We start from the raw sequence: 27,905 nt of genomic DNA on the forward strand, positions 1-27,905 counted from the left end.
GTAGGATTTCGTAATTGTCTATGTCAGTGGTTCTCAAAGTGGATTTCAGGGACTCTATGTTCCTTTATGGGGGTCTAAAGTGACCCTTGCAAGTCTGTAACTTTGACAGTGCACAAATGGAACCAAATGGACCCTAACGGGTCCATTTGGTTCCATTTGTACACTGTGAAAGTTAAGGGGAGGCTTTCAAATTTCAAAGTTAGAGAGCCACTGGTCTATGTAAATGAATTATTGCAAAAAAGTGAATAAAATAAATATTCAAACAAATGTATGTATTCTCTCTCTCTCTCTCTCTCTCTCTCTCTCTCTCTCTCTCTCTCTCTCTCTCTCTCTCTCTCTCTCTGTCTCTCTCTCTCCACCAGCTATGGGGACCATGTCCAGCATTTCAAAGTGCTCCAGGATCGCTCTGGTCAGTATTTTGTGTGGGATGAACTCTTCTCCTCTCTTAATGAGCTGGTGGACTTCTACCATAGCAACAGCATCGCTAAGGAAAGAACCGTCTTTCTGAGAGATCCCGAACAGTTTGCCAGGGTAAGAACTGAACTAGTCTTTTTCGTTCTAGTTTCTGTCTGTCTGTCTGTTTCTCTATCTTTCTCTCCCTCTCTCTCTCCCTCTCTCTCTCTCTCTCTCTCTCTCTCTCTCTCTCTCCTATTTGAAGAATTGCCTCTCTTATATAACCCCACCTGTTTCACAGAATGATATCCTCTTCTCACATTCTCATTTCTGTCCTCATGTTCTAGACCATTTAAACCCACATCTGTTCCTTAATCTAGGTCAGTGGAACTCAAACGGTTTCACACGAGGGAACCACGTTTTTTTATTCACTGACCGCGAAATGAAGACAACGAAATTCTAAATAATACAATATTCCCCTATAAAACTGTCATGACCCTGGTATCTGAGCACATATCACAGACTGCCATGTGAGTCACCATCACCCACTGGTTTGGAGACTCTAATCCAGGCCAATGCTTCTCAAACGGTGTGCCAACTCTGGGGCACGCTATACAGGGGCGTCACAAGGGGTAGGAAAGTGGGACTGAGTTACTAGGGCCCACGGTGGTGGAGGGGCCTTAATTATTTCATACATTAGCTATTGAAAAATAGAAGATATACAAGCTCACAGCGCGCCACCGAGTGCCGCGCTGCGAGCTTGTAGATCTGCTATTTTTGAAAATGTGTGCAAATCTTTGAATATATGTATTTTTTAAGAGAACTCAAATTTTGCTTCTGGGGGTCCCTGGAACTCAATATTTTGAGATGTTGTTCCGTGGCCAAATACATACCATTTTGGGGGTCCTTCACATGAAAAGGTTTGAGCTCCACTGACATAGAAACATAGGTTTTTCAAAAAACCTCAGAAAGATTTTCATGATTTTTCAAAAATAGCAGATCTACAAGCTCGCAGCGCGGCACTCGGTGCCGCGCTGTGAGCTTGTATATCTGCTATTTTTCAATAGTTAAAGCACAGGGGCCCCGCAGTGAATCCTTGTACCCAGGGCCCAGAATTTGGTGCGACACCCCTGACGCTATAGTCTGCCGTGAGACAAGACCAGGTGTACCATGGGATTTTGTGACAACAGCACATTATTATTGCAATACAGATTATATAACTGTAACTTTACAAAACATTATTCATTATTTCTCATTTACCGCAACAGTACTTTGTGTGCACTCATTTCCCAAATACATAGTCTATTCTATACCCTTAAAAAATCTTACATTTTAAAAGATTTTTAAATAATTGTTTAAAATGTAAGATCTGTGCAAAACCGCGATGCCATTCTTTAGGGTATGGAATAGAATCTATTCCATACTCATTTGCAAACAGTATTTTCCATTTGACATGTTCTATTATTGCGACCGAAGGTCGCAGTTTAGTGTGTGAAACGGCACATGCTAATGGACGACTGGACGTGTACACTTTTTTTACGGTCTATGGATTTGCCCCTCTGACATCATGCTCTGACATCACTTGTTATGTCAGGGGAACCACTTTGCCGCTCTGACATCACACTCTTGCTTCACTTTGATGTCACACTAACTGAATCCCTTTTATGCCATATATGGAGTTCCCTGCCATATCTAACAGGACTTCATATGGAATACCCTTATATGTAGGCCTCATCGGCCACATACCACACTAACAGAATCCATATATGGCCAAGACAGCCCATATCCGTGTGGCTGGTTCTACAGACAGGGATCTCCATGTATGGGCATAAAAGGGTATGATGTCAGATGTCATCGTCATCATAGGACTTTCACATAACGAATAACTGAGTAAGCATGTTTGGGCTCTCACAGCATATCTCCATACAGTACATGGATCTCCATATATGGGTACCAGGGGTCTCCATATATGGGTAACTGGTCCGATATACAGTACATCACTGGCCAGATGGCCAAGACATGGCGCCCTGAGGCGTCTTACTAGTAGAACATGTCAAATGAAAATACTATTTGAAATTTTTATCACAATTGTTCAAATTGCGCGTTGTGAGTTTGTAGATCAGCTATTTTCACTATGAATACAGGTGTTGTGCCTTAATTGCACATGGTGTGCCTTAGGCACAAAAGGTTGGGAAAGCACTGATCTAGGCCATCCAGAGTCATTGAAGTGATAGAAGCGATAGGCACCAGGAAGAACCTGTTTACTAAAGCAGATGACTGCGATGTTTGCCTTTAAGCAACATCCATGATATCTAGGGTAAAGGTAACGCCTTAAATACCACAACCTGCCCCTTCATTTGCAGACGAAACAGCCATTTATTGGGCAAAATAACCTGTCGAGCTATAGCAGTTGTAAACATTTTAATGGGAAAGTAAAACAAAAAAAAGGAAATTTTCCCCCAAAAGTTATAATACTGGAAAATGAGAGTGCACCAAGTGCTGATAAGGTGTGGCAGTCACACCTGGACGTGTGTGGCACACCCCGTTTGAGAAGCACTGCTGCAGCAGTGGTCCTCAGCCTTATCAGGGCGTGACTCTCCAAAATAATCATATTATTTGAAGTTGAACTGGGGACCTCCCAAAATAATGGCACCAGATTGGCGTGACGACCCTTGAAAGTGTTTATTGAGCCCACCTGGGCTGTGTCCGAAATCCACCCTATTCACTAATGTAGTGTACTAAAATGGGGCTCCGCCATTTTGAACTAGTGTCCGAATGTATAGTGAGCATTTTTGTACCCTAATATAGTGTACTGAAGTATCCCACAATGCATTTGGATTTGTAGTGAGGATTCGATGGTCACTATTCAAGCGCTATTCAAGCCCTGCCGCCCCACAATGCACTGCGCTACGGCCGCTGTCTCGCGCTTTGAGCACGCACATGCGGTGTGCACGCGCACACGCACACTGCAGGTTCGTCTCTGCATGGCAGGAGGCGTAGCCACCTGTTGCTGAGCAAACGCAACAGAACCGCTCGTAGCAGAACCACCGGCTAAAGAAAACAACTGTCCACAGCATTGTCACCAGAGAACAAAATTTGCTTTTCATCATTTAATGATGAAAACAGCTCTAAAGTTGTTTATGAAGAGAATATACGAGAATAGACGCTGGAGGCTTTTGTTTTTCAATCTTTTCTTCCCAACCTTCCACAGCTGATAATAATCATGATAAAATAATGTTATTTAAATTAGCAAGAATAACCTATTTTATCACAAACATGGGTGTATGTCTGCATGTGAGACAAATGAATGTGGCATAAACATTATTCATTCATTGATTCACCAATGAATGAATACAATTTAAAAAATATATATAGGCCTATACATTTTTTAACATTATTTTATTGAATTGTGATGAATAAAAACATAATTATATTTGGCCTATTTCTCATAATAACAACGCAACATGTTGGTATGTACGGCTATTAGGTGGGTTTAGGAATCACGCATTATTTATTGCTCCAAAAGCCAGCGCTAGAGTGTTTTAACTGTGCGACAGCGATGACGCAACCAGATGGCGACGGGGTAGTGTCCGAAATGCGCTGATTTGTTCACTACTGTAGTACACTACATCTGGATCCCTCATTTAGGGTTAGGGAGTAGGGAACGTGTTCCGCATTTCGGACACAGCCCTGGTGTTAGATATGTGTACCATGTTGTTATCCTGGCCTGTGATGCTGTCAGCAGCTGCTGGCTGGGCAGGCCCCCAGGCAGGGCCTCCAGCCTGGCCCTTATTGTGACGCTGTCGCCTCCGGCAGGAATGTGATCCTATCATGGCTATACTTTGTTGTTGTTGAGTGGAAACCTTGTATGTCCAAAACCTTCCTTTTTGTGGGGTTATTTACGATTTAAAATAGTGAAAATATGCTTGTAGATCTGCTATTTTCACTTCTTCTGTGCTACACTTTTGTATGATGAAGTAGGGCTTTGATTTACCAAATATAATTTGAAACTTGGAGATATGAGGTTTTTGCCGGACATTGACGACTTATTACTGTAACATACATTATCAGTGCTACAGCATACCATACGTTACGTCACTGTCGCGTAGAAAAACCTTGTATGTCTAAAACTGTTAATGAAAACTGAAACGAGGATCCAATGGATCGAATGTACAGTAGTTACATTAGTCACAAGCTCTTGTTAATAAGTAATCCTTTGAAGGATTACCACATAATAACATGCACCATTTTCCACTGACAATATCTGGGATAATAAACTCATAAGCTGATTAATAGGGGCCTGAGTATGATATCTTTTATCTGGAATGTGCCAATTTTAGCCACAGCACTGAGTCAATCTTATCTAGTTTTCTGTCATTTACTCGAAATGCACTCCTCTTGGGTTATCGCGCCTCCTAGCGTGCGATACAGAGCTACACATATGCTCCCGAATGACAAAGTCGGAGGGTATGCCAGTCAAAACGCCCCGCCCCAACCGTGGGCATAAGGCGCGAGACTGGCATGTGTACTTCCTCTTCCGTTCCTCTGCACGCATGAGATACGGACGTCTACACATGTTACTCTACGACAAATTAATTAATTCTTCAAGTTACTCAGTCTAAGTTCAGTTCGAATTCAACTTTAGCCTTAGCGGTGAGTAGGACCATCACCCACGGGTTTCGTTCAACTTGGTCTGTTCTTCTCTGTTTTGTTCTTCGCTGTTTGCTGCTAACGATAACAAGCGGCTAGCCTAGGTTAGCTTAGCTTACCTTCGTCATGTCTAGCGAGGGTCTGTTTTCACCACCCCTCCCTCGACGCTGCGGGGATCCGGAGTGCAGCCGCTTCATTGCCGCTGAGGACCCGCATTCCATCTGCCTGGGCTGTCTGGAGCTACAACACGCTTGGCAAGGTTTCTACTTCCCAAACAGCTGCGTGTTCTGCGCGACGATGGACGCGGCCGTTCTTCACCAGCGTCTGCTGGTGGTCATGAACATGGACGCTACAAGGCCCAAACAAAGCCACGTCGCTCGGGGAGCTCAGACGGAACACGGCGCTCAGATCCCCGCCACGCCAGGACAAAGAAGCGGGCCTGTTTCCAGCACCGCAACAAGGTTTGTCCAGGCGGCTCCTAGTGTTTGCGAACCTATCCGCAGTAGCTTCGCTCCGATGTACACTATTTCTACCACAGCGCACAGTGGTGGACCCGGCATGTTCGGCTCCACCCCGCGCTTCTCCTTCACGCCCGGTCCTGGTTTGACCAGCACTGGGCCTCTCCAGGCCTCCGCCGCCCTGCAGGCTAGCCTCCAGGGACCACTCCAGGCGGGGCCATTGTCTCCGGTCGCCGCCGAGGCGGCCACCAGTGGGACTCCTCACCCCACCAACCCGTTCCTGATGACTCCCACGGTCACCGCCCCCCCCTCTTTCCCCCCTCTCTTAACGTCCCAACAGAACGTGCCACGTAAAGTGCCTCGTGGCTCGGACGAGTTTGGCACCTCCGAGGAGGAGGAAGATGCCATGGAAGGAGAAGAGGAGGAAGATGAAGAGGAGGAGGAGGAGGACGGTTTGGTTCAAGAGGAGACAAGTGAGGACATTGTGATGCTAAGCCCCCGTCATGGCGGCACCCCTCGCACCTCACCCCAAGCCCCCCCCATCGCCCCTGCCAAGAAGGCAGCGGTGGAGAAGGAGAAGGTGGGCGCCACAGCAGAATCCACCCCACAAGAACTGGACCTGCTGGCAGTGGTTGAGCTGGCGGTGGCCAAGATGGGCCTCACTATGCCAGTGGAGCCTCGCCCTGCGAGCTCAACGGAGATCAAGTTTGCGGGCAAGAGAGAGGTACAGACACCAGTCCCTCGCTCTCAGAAGCTACCCGCTACCCCGGGGCTCAAAGAAGCTCTCCATTCCACATGGAAGGAACACAGAGAGCCCGGGAAGATGGCTCTGTCAACCTCACTGGCGGATGAGGACAAGTTTGGCGTGGGCGGCCTTCCCCCTGTGGATGTCGCCACTAATCAGTTCTTCTGTGCCCAGTTTAAACCCACGGAATGCCCCTTCACTCAGGAGCCTGTGCCCAAGTTCAAGAACAAGGACGAAAACAAGGTCTCCAACATGGTTAAAAATGTTTATAAAGCTGCAGGGCTCTCTGTGAAAAGTTTAAACGTGGTGGGGCTGATGAATGGAGCCATGGCAGAGATGCTGCTCCAAAACAAGGACCGCCTCCCTCCTGAAGCCTATGCTGAATGGGATGCCATGCTACAGCTGGCAATAGTGAGCAACGTCCATGCCATCCAATGGGCTGGCAGAGGGATGGACGTCGCTGTCAGCATGGAGAGGTTCAGGTGGCTGCAGAAAGTCCCCTTCCAAGGCGACGAACCAAAGGCCAGCGAGAGGCGAGAGGAGCTGAGGGGCCTGGACACAGCCCCCAACAGTCTCTTCGAGGGAGCGTTACCGTTCCTCCGTGTCATCACCGACACCAATAAAGCCCAAAAAGAAGTGGTGGATGCTGTTTTGGGTAAACCTGATAAAGGGAAAGAACAGTCAGGCTACTCAGGACGCTCTTCCCGTAATAGGGAGAGATATCAGGGACCCCCCCGACAGGGCGGGAAACCCCATCGTTCTCCTAGAGCTCCGTCTTCCTCCTCGGGCACGAGCAGGAACAGAAGTCAGAGCAACCAGGGCTCCCAGCACCAGGAGATGCGCCCACCAGCTCGCCCTTCATACAGTGCAGCAGTGAGGGGGCGTGGGAGAGGGTCGAGAAAATGACACTTTGAGAAAGAGGGCCTTCTCACCCTCGGCGCACGGAGACAGGGTCATGGACGGCTCTCCAGCGCGCAAGCACAGTGCACTTTTGATCCTGCCACCCAGGGTGGAGGAATCCAATGTAAATGTGAATTTTGTTACTGTGCCAAATGTTTTCTCCCAAGTAAAGAATGTGTCTGCGAAACAAGGTCTCTTCTTTCACAATGCACACACAATGGAGAATCCCCAGTGGGGACATCCATATATAAAATATGCATGCCCAGTACCACAATCACAAACACAAACAGCCTTCAAGGAAACCCCCTTAAGGGGCATTTCCAATATAAAAGGTTTAATTGTTCCACAGCCTCAACTCAAGGGCCGGAACAACAAGTGTTCCTCCCTTCCGACACGAGGGGGCGCCAAAGCGCCAGTCAAGGTAAGAAGGTTGCAGAGAGGTCTTTCTTGTTTAGCTATCCCAGCCCCAGCTGCGACAGCAGTATTAAACAGGGTTTTAGACAGGACGTGTTTACAAGAATGCGTTCCTTTTTACACTCCTCCTCTGCCTCCTGTCCCACCGTGCAACAAAGTGTTGTCGCCGGTGATAAAGGCATTAAACGTAAGGCCCTCGCTTCACAGCAAGACGGTGTCACGCTCAGTAGTAAGTCACGTGTCTCAGTCTCGAGTCCCTTTGACTTCCGCGTTACCGGTGACGTCAGAGTCGTGTCCGGGGGTGCACATACCGTGCATTCCTATCAATCACATTCCGTTAGGTCTGACGTCAGCTCCCATTCAGAATCCTTTGTCAAGGCATTTAACTCAATGGAAAGCATGCAAGCCGTGTCCCTGGGTGCTTCGCACCGTGAGGCAGGGATACAGGCTACAATTCTCAACCCAGCCTCCCTTGTCAGACAGAGTGATATTCACGCACGCAAAGGGGCAGGCCGCTTTGATTCTGAGAGAGGAGATTCACTCTTTATTGGGGAAAGGAGCGATCAGGGAAGTTTCCACAGATCAGCTCGGTCTGGGGTTTTATTCTCATTATTTCGTTGTGCCAAAGAAAGGGGGGGGGCTGAGGCCCATTCTGGACCTAAAAGCCCTCAACAATTTTCTGGTAAAGTACAGTTTCAAAATGTTGACGAACGTAGCGCTATTGCGCTCGATCAGAATCAACGATTATTGGACGTCCCTCGATTTGAAGGACGCGTACCAGCATGTGGGAATTTACCCCCCACACAGAAAATTCCTGAGGTTCGGTTTCGAGGGGAAAGTGTACGAATACACTGTTCTCCCGTTCGGCCTCTCTCTGTCTCCCCGCGTGTTTGTCAAAGTGACACAAGCGGCTATAGCTCCCCTGCGGCAGCAGGGAATCAGACTTGCGACGTACCTGGACGATTGGTTAATAAGCGCAAGTTCGAGAGAGGAGGTGACACGTCTCACCAATGTGGTGATGTCGCAGTTAACCTCTCTGGGGTTCAACATAAACTTCAAAAAGAGTATGTTAACACCAGCTCAGCAGACCACCTTTTTGGGGATCTCGCTGGACTCAATAAATATGACGGCTCGACTCTCACAGGAGCGATTAGTCAAGATCGTGGCCTGCGCGAAATCTTTTCGCGTGGGCAGAGTGGTCACGTACAAGCGCTGCATGATTATGTCAGGGCTGATGGCCTCAACTATCCATCTACTCAGGCTGGGCAGGCTGTATATGAGGCCTTTTCAAAAGTGGATGTTGGCACTCAAGATCCACTCGACACAAGGTCGCCGCAAGGTCAAGGTGTCCCCAGGGTGTGTGTACACACTGAGACCGTGGGTGGACGTGACTCTTCTGTCCCAGGGGGTCAGTATGGGCGTGGTGGTGTCACGGAAAGTGATCACAACGGACGCCAGCCTCAGTGGTTGGGGCGCAACGCACGAGGGCCGTTCGGTGAGGGGAGTTTGGGACTCCGCTCTACAGAAGCGGCACATCAATTTTCTGGAGTTAAAGGCAGTGTTTCTGGCGTTGAAACATTTTTTGCCTTTCGTGGAAGGGTGTCACGTGTTGACCAGGACAGACAACACGACGACCATGTGCTATATCAACAAGCAGGGGGGCCTCTCCTCCCCGGCTCTCAATCAGCTGGCGCGGGATCTGACGCTGTGGTGGGAACCACGTTTGGCGTCGATCAAGGCGTCGCACATTCCGGGGCTTCTGAACAGCGGAGCAGATCTGCTGTCCAGGGGGGAGCCCCTTTATGCGAATTGGTCCCTCCACCCGGGAGTGGTGAGACAGATTTGGAGCAGGTTCGGTCAGCCTCAAGTCGACTTGTTCGCGTCAGCAGAGAACGCGAAGTGTACACTTTTCTTCTCTGCGACGGGGCCAGCCCCACTGGGGCTGGATGCTCTGGCTCACGACTGGCCGAGGGAACTGCTGTACGCGTTTCCTCCGTTGGAACTGATCCCCCAGACTTTGGAGAGGGTCAGGCGGTTCGGCCTCAAACTATTGTTGGTGGCTCCGGGGTGGGGCGTGTGGAGGTCGGAGATATCTCCCCTCCTTTACGACAACCCGTTGCCTCTGCCGCCAATCAGAGATCTGCTACGGCAGGCAGGGCAGGAGATCTTCCATCCCGACCCGGCGAAGCTAGACCTTCAGGTTTGGCCCGTGAAGGGGAGTCTTTGAGCGCTTTGGGTCTGACGCCAGGGGCGGTTCAGACTATTCAAAGTGCTAGGGCTTCGTCCACGCGGTCGGCTTATGATAAGAGGTGGAGGATCTTTGAAGACTGGTGTGCGGAGCGTACGTCGCCGGTGGTGGCGTTTGAGGCTCCGGTCCAGCTTGTTGTGAATTTCCTTCAGGAAAAGCTAGAAAGTGGTCTTGCCTTTTCTACCATTAAAGGTTACTTGGCGGCGCTGTCAGCGTGCCATGTGGGCTTTGAGGGTAAGACGGTGGGTAGGCACCGTCTGGTGGCTCGGTTTTTAGCGGGTGTGCACCAGCTTAAACCGGTTACTAGGTCCCTTTTCCCGTCGTGGGATTTGGGTGTGGTGTTGGACGGGCTGTGCCGTCCACCGTTTGAGCCTCTGGAGGCGGCGAGCTTAAAGCTTTTGAGTTTTAAGACTAGTCTTTTGTTGGCCTTGTCTACAGCCAAGAGAGTCAGTGATCTACATGCGTTATCGGTGGACCCGGTGTGCATGAGATTCTGTGAGGATGGCAAGAAGGTTCTGCTAAAACCCCATTTGGCGTTTGTCCCAAAGAACCGTGTGATTATACATGAGCCAACCGAGTTGGTGGCTTTTCATCCTCCTCCGTTTTCTTCGGAGGAGGATAGGCGTCTACATTGTCTTTGCCCGGTAAGATCCTTGAGGATTTACTGTGAGAAGACGAGGGCTATTAGAGCGTCAAACCAACTGTTTGTCACTTTTAAAAGTGGTCCTAGACGGAAAGCGGTGGCTAAAGCTTCACTTTCAAGGTGGATTGTGCAGGCCATAAAGATGGCCTACACTTGTGCTAAAGTCCCGGTTCCTGAGGGCCTAAGGGCTCATGACACTAGGGGAATGTCGACCTCCTGGGCTCTAGCCAGGGGTGTCTCGATCCAAGAGATCTGTTCGGCGGCTAACTGGTCGACTCCGTCGACTTTTGTGGTTTTTTACCATTTGGACGTGGCTCCATCTTCATTGGCGCATTCGGTCCTGGGTGTTGCCGCCTCCTCTAGTTAAAGACTTTTTCCCCCCTTTTTTATAGCTGAGACCAAGTCCCTTTGCTCTCGGTAAAAGGGGGGGACCCTGTTTCCTTATAAAACGGCTGCTAGTGGGCCTATTAGTGAGTAGGCGGGCTCCAGCCTGTCAGGGTTTTATGAGGCGGACCTGGTCGGCCTATTAGTTCATGAGGCGGATTTCGGTCTGTCAGGGTCTTTCTACTTTCTTCCGCTCTCGAGTCCGGTGGGCTCGGGGCTCCGTGGGGGAGGGGCCACGCCGGGGGTGTGGTCTCCTGTCAGGCGGAGCGGGCGGAATTTGAGGGTGTGCGCTTCCGGGGGTTTATGTGACCCAAGAGGAGTGCATTTCGAGTAAATGACAGAAAACGAAAGGTTTCGTACGAAACCATGGTTTTCTTAGTTTAGGAGAAATGCACTCCTCAAACGCCCCTTCGCGCGCATGTTGCGTGCAGAGGAACGGTGTTGTTAAGAGGAAGTACACATGCCAGTCTCGCGCCTTATGCCCACGGTTGGGGCGGGGCGTTTTGACTGGCATACCCTCCGACTTTGTCATTCGGGAGCATATGTGTAGCTCTGTATCGCACGCTAGGAGGCGCGATAACCCAAGAGGAGTGCATTTCTCCTAAACTAAGAAAACCATGGTTTCGTACGAAACCTTTCGTTCCCTGTTACTGTTTGCAAGTAGCAATAAAGTGAGTCATTTGTTTTTCCAACTTCTGTGATATTCTAATATTCTGTTATTTCATATGCAGAGAGATTCATGAGAAGTATAAATGCATAAACTCCTTTTTGACCTTACCAGGGATATGAACTAGGGTTGGTACTGTATACGTATAAGGACAAGGTCAAAATAAATGTATTGCAATGCTCTTTCAGCGTTAATGTCAGCATAGAACAATTTGTGGTTTTATTAGTTTATATATGCTATAAAGTTTATGAAGAAGTGGTAAATGTGACCACAGCATGTTCTTTCAAATACTTTTTATGATGTATTGTTGCTATTGTTTGGGTAATGCACTTTTAACCTCATATCTCCCCATCTCAATTAATGTATGGCTGACATAGCGTGTGAGATTACAGTAGAGCCCATCGTCTGTATGCTGCAAACGCTAACATGATATTTCTCTGGCCATGTCAAAGTAGGCAAACATGCGGCAAAAGTAGGTGAACATCCTAAAATCCTAAAATAACAGATCTACACGCTCACAGCGCATCGCATTGTGACACGTTGTGAGCTTGGGAGATCAGCTATTTTTGACAAGAGATTACGTATAGGAAAAAACAGTACCAAGAATAGAGCCCAGGGGAACCCCGGTCAACAAAGTATGTGACGTCAATGTCTTGTGATTCCCCTGACAGCTTCAGAGTAACAGTAAGACATCACTATTTGTAACTACATTTGTACAAATCCCTTTGCACATACAAATAATAATGTGTTTTCTGTGTGTGTCCTTGCTCACTGTACAATAATATGAATAATTATAGATAAATAAATATAAAAATCTATAAACGGACATAAAGAAACAACTAAAAGAGTGCTTGTCGAAGCGCAGATCCCCGCCAGGCCAGGTTGCTTAGGCAGTCGTAGCCAATCGGAATGGAATCTGTGAAATCTGACTGATACATTTTGATCTGAAAATGTTGTCCGCCATCCGGCACAAATTACTCTATATTGTTCCCCCCAAATAAATTGTTTCATTAAAAGCGATAATTTTTTAGAATTGATTGAATTGATTAGTTAAAAACCTGTTTCACCCCTAGTTCCCTGCCCTGCAAGTGAAGAGGAAAAGAGAGAAAAGGATCAATAGAAAAATGTGATTGAAAGAACATAAATGTTAGGAACAATGGCGTATATAAATTCAATCTTTATTTCAGACCCAGGGAGATCCACATCACAATTATACAACACAACACAATAAAAGGCATATAAAAGGCAACATAATTGTCCATTCATGTAAGCAACAAGTCGAGATCAAATCAAGAGAATATGTACAGTAAGTGTTACAATCTGCCAGTCAGGATCTTCCTAAAAAGGAGGACGTGGCGTGCTTTAAAACATGTGAGCAACTTCGTAGAATCTGCAATAATTGCAAATAGCAATTGCAAATAATTCTCCATTTATATAATGTACAATGAAGCTGACATATGTCTATTTACTATGACATGACATGCTTCAGGTCATCTTCCTGTCACATCTCATTAAGTCTCAGTCCGAGATCTTTAAAGGGAGGTCAAACTCTTAATATCAGGTCATTGCCCATGCCCAACAGTCAGTATTCATTACATCATAATTATGTTACAAACATGCTCTGTGTACCTACAATGCAACACAATACCATTTAATAATAATATATTTTTTTATAATGCACTTTCCACTTGAAACAAATATCAAAGTGTTGAAACATTAAACACCACAACTATACAAAAAAAGGTCAAACCAGTGTACAGTAGCAAAGGCGACATTCACACAGGCACGTTTTATGACGATTAAAACGAATCCTATAACGTATTGTTGGAAAATACACAATGGTTGGGCATGTGTGAAGACGCATCCGTATTCTTTTTCGAATAAAAGAAACGAATGCAAATCAACAAAAAAACGGTGGTTTCGATGCGCTACCGCAAACGCTTCCCTGTTGGTGTGAATCCATCCGTCTCAAATACATGCAATGAAACATTGTGGTAGGCTATATAGAGCCATGTGCGGGTTAAATCCATAGTTATTTATAAAAGGTTAAATCCCCCGTCTGTTCTCATTAGATTTCTGACGATTCTGGCCGCCTCCTCCCCTCAGTTGATTTCTGATCACCGCTCCCTCGTTCGCACATGGTGTATTATTTGTGAGGAGTTGTTGCTCACAGTTAAATAAAAGGAAAGTGCCACAGGAGTCACTTGTATAGCTGTATATCATATAATATAGGCCGATGTGTGGGTCTTGCTCGCGCGCGCGGCATCTGTGCCAAATCGTGTCCAGATGGAGACGCTTCATGCACGGAGCGCAAAGAGGGAGCCAGCGGAGGGAAAGACGAGGGTCAGAGAGAGAGAGAGAGAGAGAGACTGAGAGAGAGAGAGAGAGAGAGAGAGACGTTGACGCTCTACTCTTCGTAGATATTCATATCTTGCTAAAGTATTTTCTGTCTGGTTTATTGCTGGTAGATTTTGCGAGTCCCTCCCGCCGCCGCTGGTTTTATTTTGTGATCGCCCAACCGTCGACCGCAGATAAATAGGCTAATGCGGCGCTTGCGGGGGTCCTGCGGTTACATTGTGAGTTGAACTTGAAGAATTAATAAACACAGGGAGATGGAGGAGGCATTATTATGCAGCTTGGATACATACATGTCCCTGGACAGACGTGGACGATTCCTTGTTTCGGATGACAAAGTGCAGTGCGAGCGCAAACGTATCAATTAAATATGCAAGAATGTGGCAACTTCACCCCTCCCATTCGCACGACTAAACCGAATTATATTATGAGAATGTGGCCTAAGAGAATGCTTTGTTAAACAGGAAGATTTGTTGTCTCTGGAGGAGGTGCACTTTTTCTAGTTTTAGGTCTGGTCTGGTTTGGTTTGGTTTGGTTTGGTTTGGTGGTGGAGTCAGGGCCTTTGGTTGCCTTTCGTGCCCATGCCTAGAACCAGCCCTGCAACTGAGCAATGCCTTCAGGTTTTATTAAAATCAGCTTGTTCATTCTCAAGTTACCTCGCATTGCTGTAGGCAGGATACGTTTCACTTATAAGATTAACTCAATATTACATGAGTCAGAACCACGCACCGTACATGAGTCACAACCATTAGTGCTCAGTCATTGTTCCTGAGGTTTTAGGAGACATGGGGGTACAGTACACAGTAAAATCCTCATTGTTCATTATTTAACAAATAACTCCCAATTGAATAAAATACACAGACATAAAATACATGTTGTTTGTAGGCTACATAAGGGTCCAATTGGTTAAATGTTTACACACTTGAAAATAGAACAACCAGTAAGACTCCCTAATCGGGAGGTAAGCGACCGTCAGGTCACATGTAAAAGAGGGCTGTAAGTGGCATTGGTTCCTGAGTGTAGGGGGATGTGTGTGGCAAATGTATTGCATTGTTTGGGCCAGAGAATGTGTGGTTTAGCAGTGACATGGTTGTGTTTCTGTCGGCAGAGATATGTCATTATGTAGGTGGTGCAAATGTGTAACATACCGGTAGGTGTTGTGTTGAAATATGACAAGCACAGATTATGTTGTGGGGAGCACAGTGGCTGAGTGATGAAAAAGCAGACAGGCGTATTCATTTAGATGGCGTTTATTGTAGAAGAGTCAGCTTGACAGTGCAGTGACATGTAGCAAAGAAGACAGCAAAGACATAAGTTAAACACTTGCAAGGTGTGACAGAGTGTCTCACATTAATATGGCTCGCAGTTGTGCAAGTTTGTGAAACCAAATGAGAGTTAAAGTAGACATATAGGCAGGCAGAGAGACAGAGGAGAGCAGGATGTGTCTAATTTGTGGGAGAGTGAAGAGGAGAATTTGTACAGGCGCAGAGTCAGAGCAACAGAATGGCGTAGACTAAGTAATGAAGCAGTGAGATTTAGGGCCTCCACCTCTCACGCCATACGGGCAGCCATAGTTACACCTGGAATGTTGAATCTCCATATATGGAGATAACCTACGCATCACACAAAGTCTGACCTCACCAGCCCATACTTGGGCATGGACGACTTATATCTCCATATACGGAGATGGCCATATATGGAGATACGATGACATCACAGCGTCCACAGCTGATGATGTGGCGTGATGTCATACAATACACAAACAAGCCCTATATAAAGGGGCAATTCTCACCAGGGAAGAAAGCATTCCTCGACTCAGATCTCCATATATGGAGATAACCTATGCATCACACAAAGTCTGACCTCACCAGCCCATACTTGGGCATGGACGACTTATATCTCCATATACGGAGATGGCCATATATGGAGATACGATGACATCACAGAGTCCACAGCTGATGATGTGGCGTGATGTCATACAATACACAAACAAGCCGGTGGCGGAGATATGAGTTGGGGAAAAGTGTGACATGACGGACAGACAGACTGACTGACTGACAGACAGCCGGTGGAGGTTTTGGTAGTAAATGCGACCTGACGGTCGCAATTAACACTGATGATTTTACTGTGCATGCAGTTTCATCCAATCTGTCATTCTACATTAGATCGCTGCAGATTAGTCATAGCTTGTTGAGTGGTTTCACCTGCGGCGGTTTCACTGGAACAATCATGGGACCTGTACCACTTCTACAACCGTGTTTAATTATGCCACTACATCATTAACTAGAATTGACGGAGTCAATTTTTACAAGTGTGCCTGCAGCTCGCTAAATGCGCGACCTCGTGCAGCGGTTTGGACCGTGAGACCATCCGCCAAGTCGTCTGTGTTTCTTTTTGAGAGGGTCGTTCCCCCTGAAAAACGCGTTTTGGCACGAAACGGTTACGTTTCACGTGTTTGTGACGCCCCCTAGGGGTCGAAGTGGAAATGCTTTTGGGGATATGTTGAGTATGCCACCCGCAACCTGTGGTAGAAATTCAGTGTTGACTCGACGTTTTGTTTGTGATTTATGGCTATTGTTTGCAAAACGGGCCCCTCCCGCTAACTTTGGAAGCACGTTACGAACAAACGGTATGGACTATCAAAATATCCCTTGACTATGTTCATTGCATGGGTTCATAGATCATGTGTACCCATTTTCTTGACATTTGAAGAAAATATGTAGGAAAAGGAGCAAAAAGTGTGTTTTGGAGAAAATTCAAAATGGCGGAAAATCTATCCTGACGCAAATGGGCGGGGCCTATATGGGGAGATGCGTCTTGACCCAAGGAATCCAGGGAAAAAATAATTTTAATTTTTCGACCTACGGTTCAAGAGTTACGAGGCAAGTGGGCCGTTATAGCGCCACCATGAGGCCGAGTGGAAATGCTTTTGGGGATTTGTTGAGTATGCCACCCGCGACCCTTGGTTAAAATTCAGTGTTGACTCGACAATTTGTTTGTGCTTTACGGCTATTGTTTGCGAAACGGGCCCATATCCTGCTAATAACTTTGGAAGCCCGTTACGAACGAACGGTACAGACTATCGACATATCCCTTGAGTATATTCATTGCATGGGTTCATAGATCATGTATACCGCTTTTTGCGACATTTGAAGATAATATGTAGGAAAAGGAGCAAAAAGTGTGTTTTGGAGAAAATTCAAGATGGCGGAAAATCTATCATGGCGCAAATGGGCGTGGCCTATATCGGGAGATGCGTCTTGACCATAGAGTATATATAAAATAGAGAGCGGACGAGCCCCGCCCCCACTATCATTTCAATGCAAGTGCTCAGTGGCGTTTTGAAGCAACGGCTACGTGCTAGCATGTAGCTAATCCAGGTGCATTCTGGGGATTTTGGAACCAGTGTGGTTCCAAAATGACGTCACGCTGCTCTCCTCTCCTGTTTGGAGTGGAGGGGGCGGGGCCAAAATGCGCGTTTAGGCTGCAGTTCCAACTTTGGCCACCATCGGGGTTGCTTCAAATCTAGCCCTGGGTTCTGGGGGCTTGGTCTTGACCCAAGGAATCCAGGGAAAAAATAAATTTAATTTTCCGACCTACGGTTCAACAGTTACAAGCCAAAACGTAAAGTGGGCTGTTATAGCGCCACCATGAGGCCAAATGACACTATTATTTTTTATTTAATCCTTGAAATCATTATGAACCTCCTCTCCAAGTCTTGAAACTGTAGCCCCTATGGTTTGCAAGAGAAAAATAATTGAATGTAAGTTTTTGCGATTCCCATTATAAGTGAATGGGGAAAATTAATTCACTAATAAATTAATATCAATTAAACTATAGAACCTTTCTCTTAGCAAAACAATAGCACACGATTCCCGATTAAGCCGGTCGATTTGACATATGGTGCGAGTGTGTGGTGCAAAAACTGTGGGACTAGTTACGTGCCGAAGTTTTCGTCTGTCCGTCCGTCAGTCTGTCTGACATAAGTATGAGCGATAACAATAAGTGTCCTTGCCATGCTGGCAGGCACACTTAATTAATGACATCAGAGGTTCCCAAACTTTTTAGTTCATTCATCCAATTTGAAAATGAAGCCAAGGAGGAAGTCGATTAACACGCTGTAGTTCTCATTAATGGCCTAGACTAGGGTGTCTCTATTTCCCCCCTGCTGACTGCAGAATAATTATTACTCCATTGTTTACAATGGGCATTTGAACGGGCTTTATACACATTGTCATAAATACTATGTTTTCAGTCACTAGTTTAAAGTTCTTTCAATTATTATGATATGCATTTTTGTTATATGGTACCATTTATGTTAAAATAGATAATAAAGTAGGGTATGCTATATGGCTTCTACTCTACTGAGTAGAAGCCAATAGAATTCATTTCCGGTTGCTTTTAGGGACCGGAAATTCCAAGATGGTCGATTTGCCAAGAAAGTGGCTTCAGAACGGGTCTGTAGAAAGCAATGGGTGATGTCACCACTCAGTTCCTCCACATTTTTTACAGTCTTCTAGAACCAAAAGTCTTTAGTCATGGAAATTCTTTGATTTCTTTAATTGTCTCTGCCAGGCCAGACGGCCCAAGACTATGTTTTCGCCCCTGTCTATCCATGTGTGTTTGTCCATTTGTTGGACCAGCCGTTGGACCGATCGGTGTGAAATATTGCACACACACTCCCCAGAGGCCAAGGAAGAACCTCTGCCCCACACTTTTATTTTATACTACTCCTTTAGATTGTGTCCAAACCTCACGCAAATCGGAACACATTATCTCTGTGGTCATTTGATCAAATGTCTGCCACGTTTTTTTCATATTCCATTGGCTCAGACAGATTGGCTTCCAAAGTTTGCAGGACTTTGGAAAAAATATATATTTTCTTTAATTCATGAAATGATTTTCACATTATGTTTTATACTTTTTGAAATATTTAACTACATTACTCGAGTTGGACTGAATCCTTGCCCATATTTGCAGTCATATGTCTGATTCAACATTGGAATACCATGTGGATCCAGATCCAGATATCCAAGTGATTAGATTTTTATTATTATCTTTTGGCTATTATTACTGCTCAGGTGTAACATTCGTCCAAGCTAACCCTCATCAAAAAACACTACTGAATCACTACACAAAACCTATTCGTGTAGTAGTGACTGTGTAGTCATGTGTAGCAATTGTGTAGTAAATCTGTAATGTTTTCACTACTCATGACACACCAGTAGAGTTTTGTAGTGAAACAGTAGTGTTTCCAGTAGTAATCAATCGTAGTAGTGAAAAAGCTGTTAAAACACTACTGCTTCACTACAAAGGCATTTAAATAGTGATTATGTAGAGATTTTACTACTTGTTTATGTGTAATGAATATGTAGTCACAACACTACATATTCACTACTCATGACACACCAGTAGAGTTTTGTAGTGAAACAGTAGTGTTTCCAGTAGTAATCAAGCAGAGTAGTGAAGGCATTTAAATAGTGATTATGTAGAGATTTTACTACTTGTTTATGTGTAGTGAATATGTAGTCACAACACTACATATTCACTACTCATGACACACCAGTAGAGTTTTGTAGTGAAACAGTAGTGTTTCCAGTAGTAATCGGAGTAGTGAAGGCATTTAAATAGTGATTATGTAGAGATTTTACTACTTGTTTATGTGTAGTGAATATGTAGTCACAACACTACATATTCACTACTCATCATGACACACCAGTAGAGTTTTGTAGTGAAACAGTAGTGTTTCCAGTAGTAATCAAGCGGAGTATAGTGAAAAAGCTGTTAAAACACTACTGCTTTAAGGGGGCACGGTGGCGCAGTCAATAGTGCTGTCGCCTCACAGTTAGAAGGTCCTGGGTTCGATTCCCGCTGGGGGACACTGTGGGTTTGTGTAGAAATTAAAAGTAATTCAGTAGTGATAAAACACTACATAAACACTACACAAACAGGAGTGACCGAATGATAATCGTGTAGAGTTTCAAAAGGGTTTGTGTAGAAATTAAAAGTAATTCAGTTGTGATAAAACAGTACATAAACACTACATAAACACTACACATACAAGGATGTATTAATTCTATTGGGATTGTGAAGTGATACAGAAGTGAATGTGTAAGCATTGTGTAGTAATTCAATAATAAATGTGAAATAATTGAGTAGTGATTGGGTAGTACTTTCCCAAAAGCCAATAGTGATACTGAAGTAATTAAGTAGCAGTCGTGCAGTGATTTGAATAGTCATTAAGTAGTGATTATCAGTAGTGTTTCAGTGGGTGAAACCAGCCAATACTCTACTCATTACTACTGGGAATCACTACTTAAATCACTACACATTGCAATAGTAATCAAGTAGTGAAATGGTAGTGTTTGTGTAGACATTTAGTAGTAGTGATGAGTAGTGATTCAGTAGTGTTTTTTGATGAGGGAAAATCCACAATCTGTACTTTAGGTCACCTGGCACAGAAGATGCTATGGCTTTCATTATCCATAAACGATTAACAGTAATCCTTGACTGAGAATTTATGTGCTTTTGCCTTTATGTCATCTCATAATATCACCGTCCTGTGATTTATGTCTGGCGTCTGTCTGACTCTGCATTGACTTGCCCTATGGAACAAATCTGTCATTCCATTTGTACATCTTTCACCATGCAGGCTCACGCTCTGAGTCTCTCACTCTGGCGCTCTATGGCACACAGAAACACACTTTTATTCATTCAACTCACTCTGACACCACATTCCCCCTCCTTTTTTTGTGTGTTGGGGCCGTGGGGGACAAAACAACATGGGGTCAATTTCACGGACATGACCTAAGCTAGGTATGACACAAGATTTTCCCCATTCCTACCGAAGCCCAGCTTAACCACGTAAACCCGAAATACTGCTTCATGTGACGAATGGCGAAAGTATTTGACACAATGTTGTAATTTTTGGAATGTCAAAGGTTTTGAGATGTTTTTGCACATTTTTGCCTACAATGACATTCCCAAAATATGGACGCCAGGTTGAAATTAGTTCATCTGTATCCACACGGCATGCAGCAATGTCGTACCTCTGGTACCGCTGGCCATTTCCCCGCTAATTCTTTATCAGCTCATTACACGCACCCACCCGCCATCTTTTCTTATCTCCTCAGGCCAGAATCCCAAATAATTCTGTGTCCGATTTTTTCCCCAAACTTCCCCTGCCTCGTCGCTATCTGTTCAGTCACTAAGCCTATTGTACAAATCTTTGGTGTTGAGTGGAAACCTTGTATGTATAAAGTTATTATTATTTTAAAACTATAAAAAAAGGAAAATAGCCAATCTACAAGCTCTGCTGTTTTCACTACTTTTATGTGAGACTCAGGTATGATGAAGTAGGGCATTCATTTCAAAAAATAAAAAAATAAAAGAAAAGAACATGGCGATACAAGGTTCTTTCCCCGCAGGCGATGAGATATAACTTTGACAGCTTGTCACCTCACATATCGACATCCATGTCAAGGTCAAGGGCATCAGACTGTAAGCTCTGGGATCCAGCACTGCACACGTCACTCCTTGTTCTTGCTATTCGCACTCATGCACCTACCAAGTGGACCACCGTCTAAGCGTCTATAGCCTATATGTACACTAATATGTACTCTACCCATAGATTGAACCATGAAATATTATTGTCATATTTCTACCTGGTCTGTGCTAACAGACGATACAGTACATGACCCGTCTCATCACAGCATATAAACGTCCAATACCGTTCACACATGTGCTGCTCATACCTGGTGCTGGATCTACCCTATACTCCTTATATTACTACTTATATTCTTTGATTTTATACGATAGTCTTATATTTTTCTCTTATATACTGTATTTACGTATGCTGTAGAATGCTTGGTGCTCGCTAATTTATCAATTTGTAACTCAGAGAGTGTAACAATGTAACCAAACGGACCCATATGGAATTTCTCCCGCCGTTAATTCTTCATAATGTGGTCATTGTGATTCTCTGCATGGCCTTACGGTAAATAAACCATGTGGTTTGGAGACAAATCTGTATGCCTGTAATGCACAACTGTGATGCCTGTAATGCAGCCATTGGTTCCACAAATATCACCCCCCTCTCTCTCTCTCTCTCTCTCTCTCTCTCTCTCTCTCTCTCTCATATTTCTTCATCATAACCATTTTTTTCCGTTCATAAGCTGGCATAGAAAAATGGGTCCTTCATGCACTGTCACACACGCTCACGTGCACACTCAGTAGATCAATGAAACAGATAAGGGAGTGAGAGTGATGATAATTTGTCTGTGATGAAGTGTGTGTGTGCTGTGTGCGCGCGCGCGCGCGTGCGTGCGTGCGTGCGTGCGTGCGTGCGTGCGTGCGTGCGTGCGTGCGTGCGTGCGTGCGTGCGTGCGTGCGTGTGTGTGTGTGTGTGTGTGTGTGTGCGTGTCGTGACCACATACAGGTTTGGTGTGTATGCGGGTGTCTATCTGTCTAGCTAACAAAGGCCACAACAAAAACATGATTGGTATTCCTTCCTGCATTTCATCTCACACCCTCTTTCGTTCAGATCACATGCACTATCCTCCTCCGCAGCACATATGACAGCAAAGATGTTCTAAAGTGCAACCTGGTCTGCTTAAAATAGCTACTTTGAGACACTTTAAGAAACCCAAATGACTGACTTTGCTTTGTTTTGATTTCTACGAGTCAATAGAGATCAGAGGAGACCGGATATGTCACTGGAAAAGAGAAGAATTACTTATTAATCTCTAAGAAACAAACAGGGTAAAAAAACAAAACTGAGATATTACATAGGAAGTTCTAACTGCTGTTGTTTTACGTTGCTTCCATTCTTTTAGTTAAACAAATTGTAACAGGACTCGGTAGCAGGAGACAGACAATATCAGGATTATTGGAGTAACAAGCCCTTTATTTTGTAGTGCATTGCAGAATCATCCAGTCATGCTTTTTGCCATGCCATGGAATAAACTGACACGGTATAAACTGCACCGCTACACAGAAGCAAACGGCTATCGGTCAGAGCAGTAATGAACTGTGTGGGCATGGCTGATACCGTATACTGGGCGTATCGAGGCACTACAGGTGTGTACACTACAGTCACATCCAGCTCCAAGTCAAACCAATTAGACTCTGAGCAGGCCATGTGTACACAAATGTTTAGTCATTTTTGGTGTTTATTTCATGCAGGATAGAGGAAAAAACACTGCTGGGCTGTGATTGCGACCGTTAGGTCGCAAGTTACTATGAAAAGCTCCACCGGCTGTCAGTCTGTCAGTAAGTCTGTCAGTCTGTCTGTCTGTCTGTCCGTCACGTCACACTTTTGCCCTACTCATATCTCTGCCACCGTTGCCCCGATCCATGCCAAACTTTGCACACACACTCCTTGGCTGCCAAACCACACCCCTCATTTCTCACATGCCCCTACTGTAGCCTAGTTCCCTTTTCCAGAAGGTGGAATAGGCGAGTATTTCCTGCTCCAGGTCAGTTTCCCATTGCTTCCTTTGATGGATTCAAACTGGATTCTTCCAGTTCGAATCAGCTGTTGAACCAATCAAACGGACCGTAGACTTCCGGTTCGAATCTGCTGAACCAATCAAACAAAGCCATTGTTAAACTGACCCGGAGCAGGAAACCGGTCTGACACCTTCTGGAAAAGAGAACTTTCGTTATTATGCACAGAGTACGGTGACCAGACGTCCCGTTTTACCCGGGACAGTCCCGTTTTCAAGCTGCGTGTCCCAGTGTCCCGACAAATATCTCTAAAACACTAATATGTCCCGGTTTTCAACATTCACTGCAAAATTGTCCCGGTTTTCGCCAGAAATAAAATAATACTAGCTGTTTTTAGTGGTTGCATAGACATTTATCATGTTCTTTTCACGAAAACATGCTCACCTAAACAATCAGAAAACATGAACAAATTCATTTTGTGTCTGAATTCAACACTGAGGCTTTTTGTCAATCACTCACTGCCTGCATGCAACCCTGCAGTGCATGTGTGCGTGTGCACAAACGTTAGAGAATGGGCACGCCCGGGCGCGGTAACGTGCGCATTGCATTGAGGGTCCCGGTTTTAGGCAACAGTGGTTTGCGTCCCGGTTTGAGCGGCTGAAAATATGGTCACCCTAGCACAGAGCCTAGTGGTCTTCTACTATCAATGTCATCATCATCCACTGAGCAGTGAGCACCGCTCACAGCCAAAACAACCTGTTCTAAATCTTTACTGAACTGATCTGAACACCCTCTCTCTCTCTCTCTCTCTCTCTCTCTCTCTCTCTCTCTCTCTCTCTCTCTCTCTCTCTCTCTCTCTCTGTCCTATATCTCTCTCTTTGCCTTAGATGAGCGTTTATTTGTTGTGCCTCGAACATAGTACATCAATGCTGTCTCTCTCAGTCTCAGCAGGACTGGCCCGGTTAAATAAACGGTACCTACAAATGGAAAATAATAATGTTGAGCAAACTGTTAGACACTCCCCACTACACTGTGCAATACAGGGACCAATATTTAACCTGCCACAGAGAAAAACGATCCGTAATGGTAAATTGTTATACTCTGAGAAATTACCACTCAGGATTTTACTGTGCAGCAGTTGCCTAAACTCCTATGTAGGGAAAAGGATTTTTCAGGGCAGCAGCAAGAATTGTTGAGAGATCATTGTATTCTAGGGCAGTCCAATTAACATTTACAAAGATGAACGACTCGCTCTAGAAAAAAGAAAAAACAGACACTCCAGGGAATCAAAATTCTAATATCATCAGCTGTCAGGTCTTTGGACTATTATGTCCTGCAAAGCTAAAGGTCATGTTTAGCGAAAATGAGAAATGATCTCAGTTCAACACTTCAGAAGTTGTTTAATATTCTGCTGATGCAAAGGGAGGTACCATTCACATGTGTAATATTAACATGTAGGAACCTAACATGTAATACAGGACACAATAAAAGTACAGTATATACCTGTACATCAATTACACTAATGTATGGGTAGACAACATGTCTACCTATCAGGTGCCTATCAGGTGTCATAATAAAATGTAAATATTTTATTAACTATTGTTTTCTTTTTCTCTCCCCCTCTATTTCATTTCCATGTCTGTCTGCCCCCTCCCTCACCTGTCTTTACTCCCCCTTCCATCCTCCTTTCTTGTCTTCCTTCTACTCCTCACTCATTTTCTCTCTTTTCCGTCTGTATCTCTCTCAAAACCTCTCTTTCAATCCATCCTCTTCCTTCTGTGTTTTTTAACCCATCCATCTCCATTATCTCTCTCCTCTCTCTCTCTCTCTCTCTCTCTCTCTCTCTCTCTCTTTCTCTCTGACCTTTCTACACTTCTATCTCGCTCCCTCCCTCCCCCCAGCGCCCCCACCATGCCCATGCTCTGTTTGACTACACCCCCCATCACCCCTCCCAGCTTCGCTTCCTCCGCGGCGACGTCATCGACCTCCTCGACTGCTCCGACTCGCAGCGCTGGATGGGCCGCTGTCACGGACGCATGGGCTACTTCCCCCCGGAGTACGTCCAGCCCATCTACCACTGACCTCTCCATCGAAACGTATAGGCCGCCCCTATTGGCCGACGAGCCGTCCGTCACAGACTGACCCCGCGCCTTCCTCAAAGCTACACATCCACGCCCCCCCGCTACTCGCCGGAACTCAGACGACGACAAGGGCTGGTGGACCAACGGATTGACCCCGACACTTTTATAGACCGGACCCCTCTCACAAGCCTGTCCATCACATACCTCAACCACTCATCTGCTAGCGGCTCATCAACCACTGTGTGAAGTCAACCACTGACTCTTCTTCAAAGCTGATGTGGATGGATGACGATGGTTCGGCGAAACCTTGGGCCCATGCACACTGTGGAGAACACACACACGCGCGCACACACACACACACACACACACACACAGAGAGCATTGAACAGAGCAATGCTCTGGGGGGTGCACGGTAGAACTGGGTTGTCTCCATGGCTGCACTGTGTGGTGTGTTCAGTCCCCCAGGCAGATCCAACAGAACACGATGGACCAGAGAACAGAGATGCTTTGTGTGGAGGATATGAGACACTGACACAACACATTCCTCTATGGCGGAGCTGCGAGTGTGTGTGTGTGCGTGTGTGTGTGTGTGTGTCCGCGCGTGTGCGTGTGGGTTGGGAGTGTGGGAGTGATACTCAAAAGATAGGTGCATAAATAGTGAATATGCCCAAAGACAAGATGTGTGTGTGTTGTGTGCATGTGTGAATTTGAGTGACTGTCTCAGAAACTGTCAGTTTCGTTGTAACACTTTGGAGTAGAGAACACACAGCGAGCACAGAGAGAGAGAGAAACACTGCTGCTCTGACATCTTGTTTTCAAATACACTTTAAATATGAAATGCTTAAACTCTCTCACTTGTTTATTTCAAACTCCTCATTTATTTGTTAGTATGTACAGTATGTAAGTATTTATTCTTATTAGTGTGAAATCATAATATTACCAGCATTATGGCGGTTGAATAGAACATTTTTAACAGTATAACTATACAGTATACTTGGTTATTGACTCCCTTATTTCATGTGACTAGCAGTAAGCACTTGGATCTGTCTTCCGTATACTGTAAGTTCATAATGATTTAAATAAAGTTATACATTTCCCTCTTCAAACCTTTTGAACAGTTTGTACTGTTAGCCATCTCATGGCAGGTTCTTTATTTTTGTATGCATACAGTATCACCTGAATGCATGTTTCATTCAGCTGTCACATCACAAGTTTACGGGCGTAAAGGAGAGAGTGATTTTATTTTTAGTACCAGGAGTTGCAGTTACACAAATATGACACAAAACAGCAGGGCCGGTTCCTGGCATAAACATTATAAGCGGTCGCTTAGGGCCACAACCAATAAGTGGGCCACATCTTTTTTTTAAACATATTATTACATTATGTCATGTATCCCCTATCCAAAAACAAGCATTGTTGTTTTAATATGCCCTCCCCTTTCCTCCTTCCCCATGCATAATCCTCAACTTCACTCTAGGCCTGGCTGCCTAGTCAGTATGCCTCCAAAAAGAACATTTCAATCTGGTGCTGCAGATTATTTAAAAATAATCTTGCATAGGGCCACCTGAGTCCTAGATCCGGCACTGCAAAACAATACCAAACGTAATCATGAAGTGTGTACTCAGGATTCGGTAACATAAAGACAGAGTAACTCAAGCAGTTTCTTGTGCAAGTAAAATACATGATACACTGTAGCAGCAGATATCAAATATGAATGAGAATATGCATACATACATGAAGACAGTGTAATGGGCTGATCTGGCAACACTCAACGCCTGGTCAGCCTGGCTGTGAAAGCTGTCCTTATAGTCTGTTCCTTAATTCTGCATTGGATACTGTAATGCCTTGCCTGACAGCAGCATGTTTGCAGGTTTGCATCACATGTCTGCATTTCTATAATGCATCCTCATTTGTTTGTCCACGAATAATAAAGTGTTTCTGTGCGTGCGTGCGTGCGTGCGTGTGTGTCGCTCTGGGCTATGTATGGAATGCTGTGCAGTGCTGACAACCTGTATCACACCAGGATGTCATGTTTGAGCTCAAACAGGAAACGGGGTCACATCCCACAATCCTCCTGTGCATCATATCTCCTGTAGTCCTTCCTCTTCCTTGTGCCCATGAGTGTGTGTGTGCCTGCCTGCCTGCGTGTGTGTGTGTGTGTGTGTGTGTGTGTGTGTGTGTGTGTGTGTGTGTGTGTGTGTGTGTGCGTGTGTGTGTGTGTGCGTGCGTGCGTGCGTGCGTGCGTGCGTGCGTGCGTGCGTGTGAAATTGATAGACTGCCCAACATATTCCACGCAAATGTCTCTATGGTGAAATTGAAGGACTGTGGGAACACTCAAACACTGCCGCTACGCAACAATATAAAAATAACTTCACAGAGGGAGAAAGAAAGAGAATGGGAGAAAAGAGAGACAGATGAGACTAAAATGAAAGGGGGGGGGGGGCAGAGGGTAGAAACAAAGATAAGCGTGAAACAGAAAGAGAATAAGAAATTGTGGAGTGTGAAGAGAGAATAATGAGA

General features: G+C 45.3%; 1 protein-coding gene across 1 annotated transcript; it reads left to right on the forward strand.

Moving 5' to 3' along the window:
- Nucleotides 1-354: 354 nt before the first annotated feature.
- grapa (GRB2 related adaptor protein a) lies at nucleotides 355-26,050 on the forward strand (the record flags this gene model as incomplete). The annotated part of the gene is made up of 2 exons (XM_080724918.1): nucleotides 355-531; nucleotides 25,206-26,050. Coding segments are annotated over 2 exons (357 nt in total), but the record flags the coding sequence as incomplete, so codon positions are not given.
- Between the last annotated feature and the right edge of the window lie 1,855 nt (nucleotides 26,051-27,905).

This window comes from Nannobrachium achirus, assembly GCF_963921795.1.
Source record: "Nannobrachium achirus genome assembly, chromosome: 4".
In the NCBI taxonomy this organism is placed as follows: Eukaryota; Metazoa; Chordata; class Actinopteri; order Myctophiformes; family Myctophidae; genus Nannobrachium; species Nannobrachium achirus.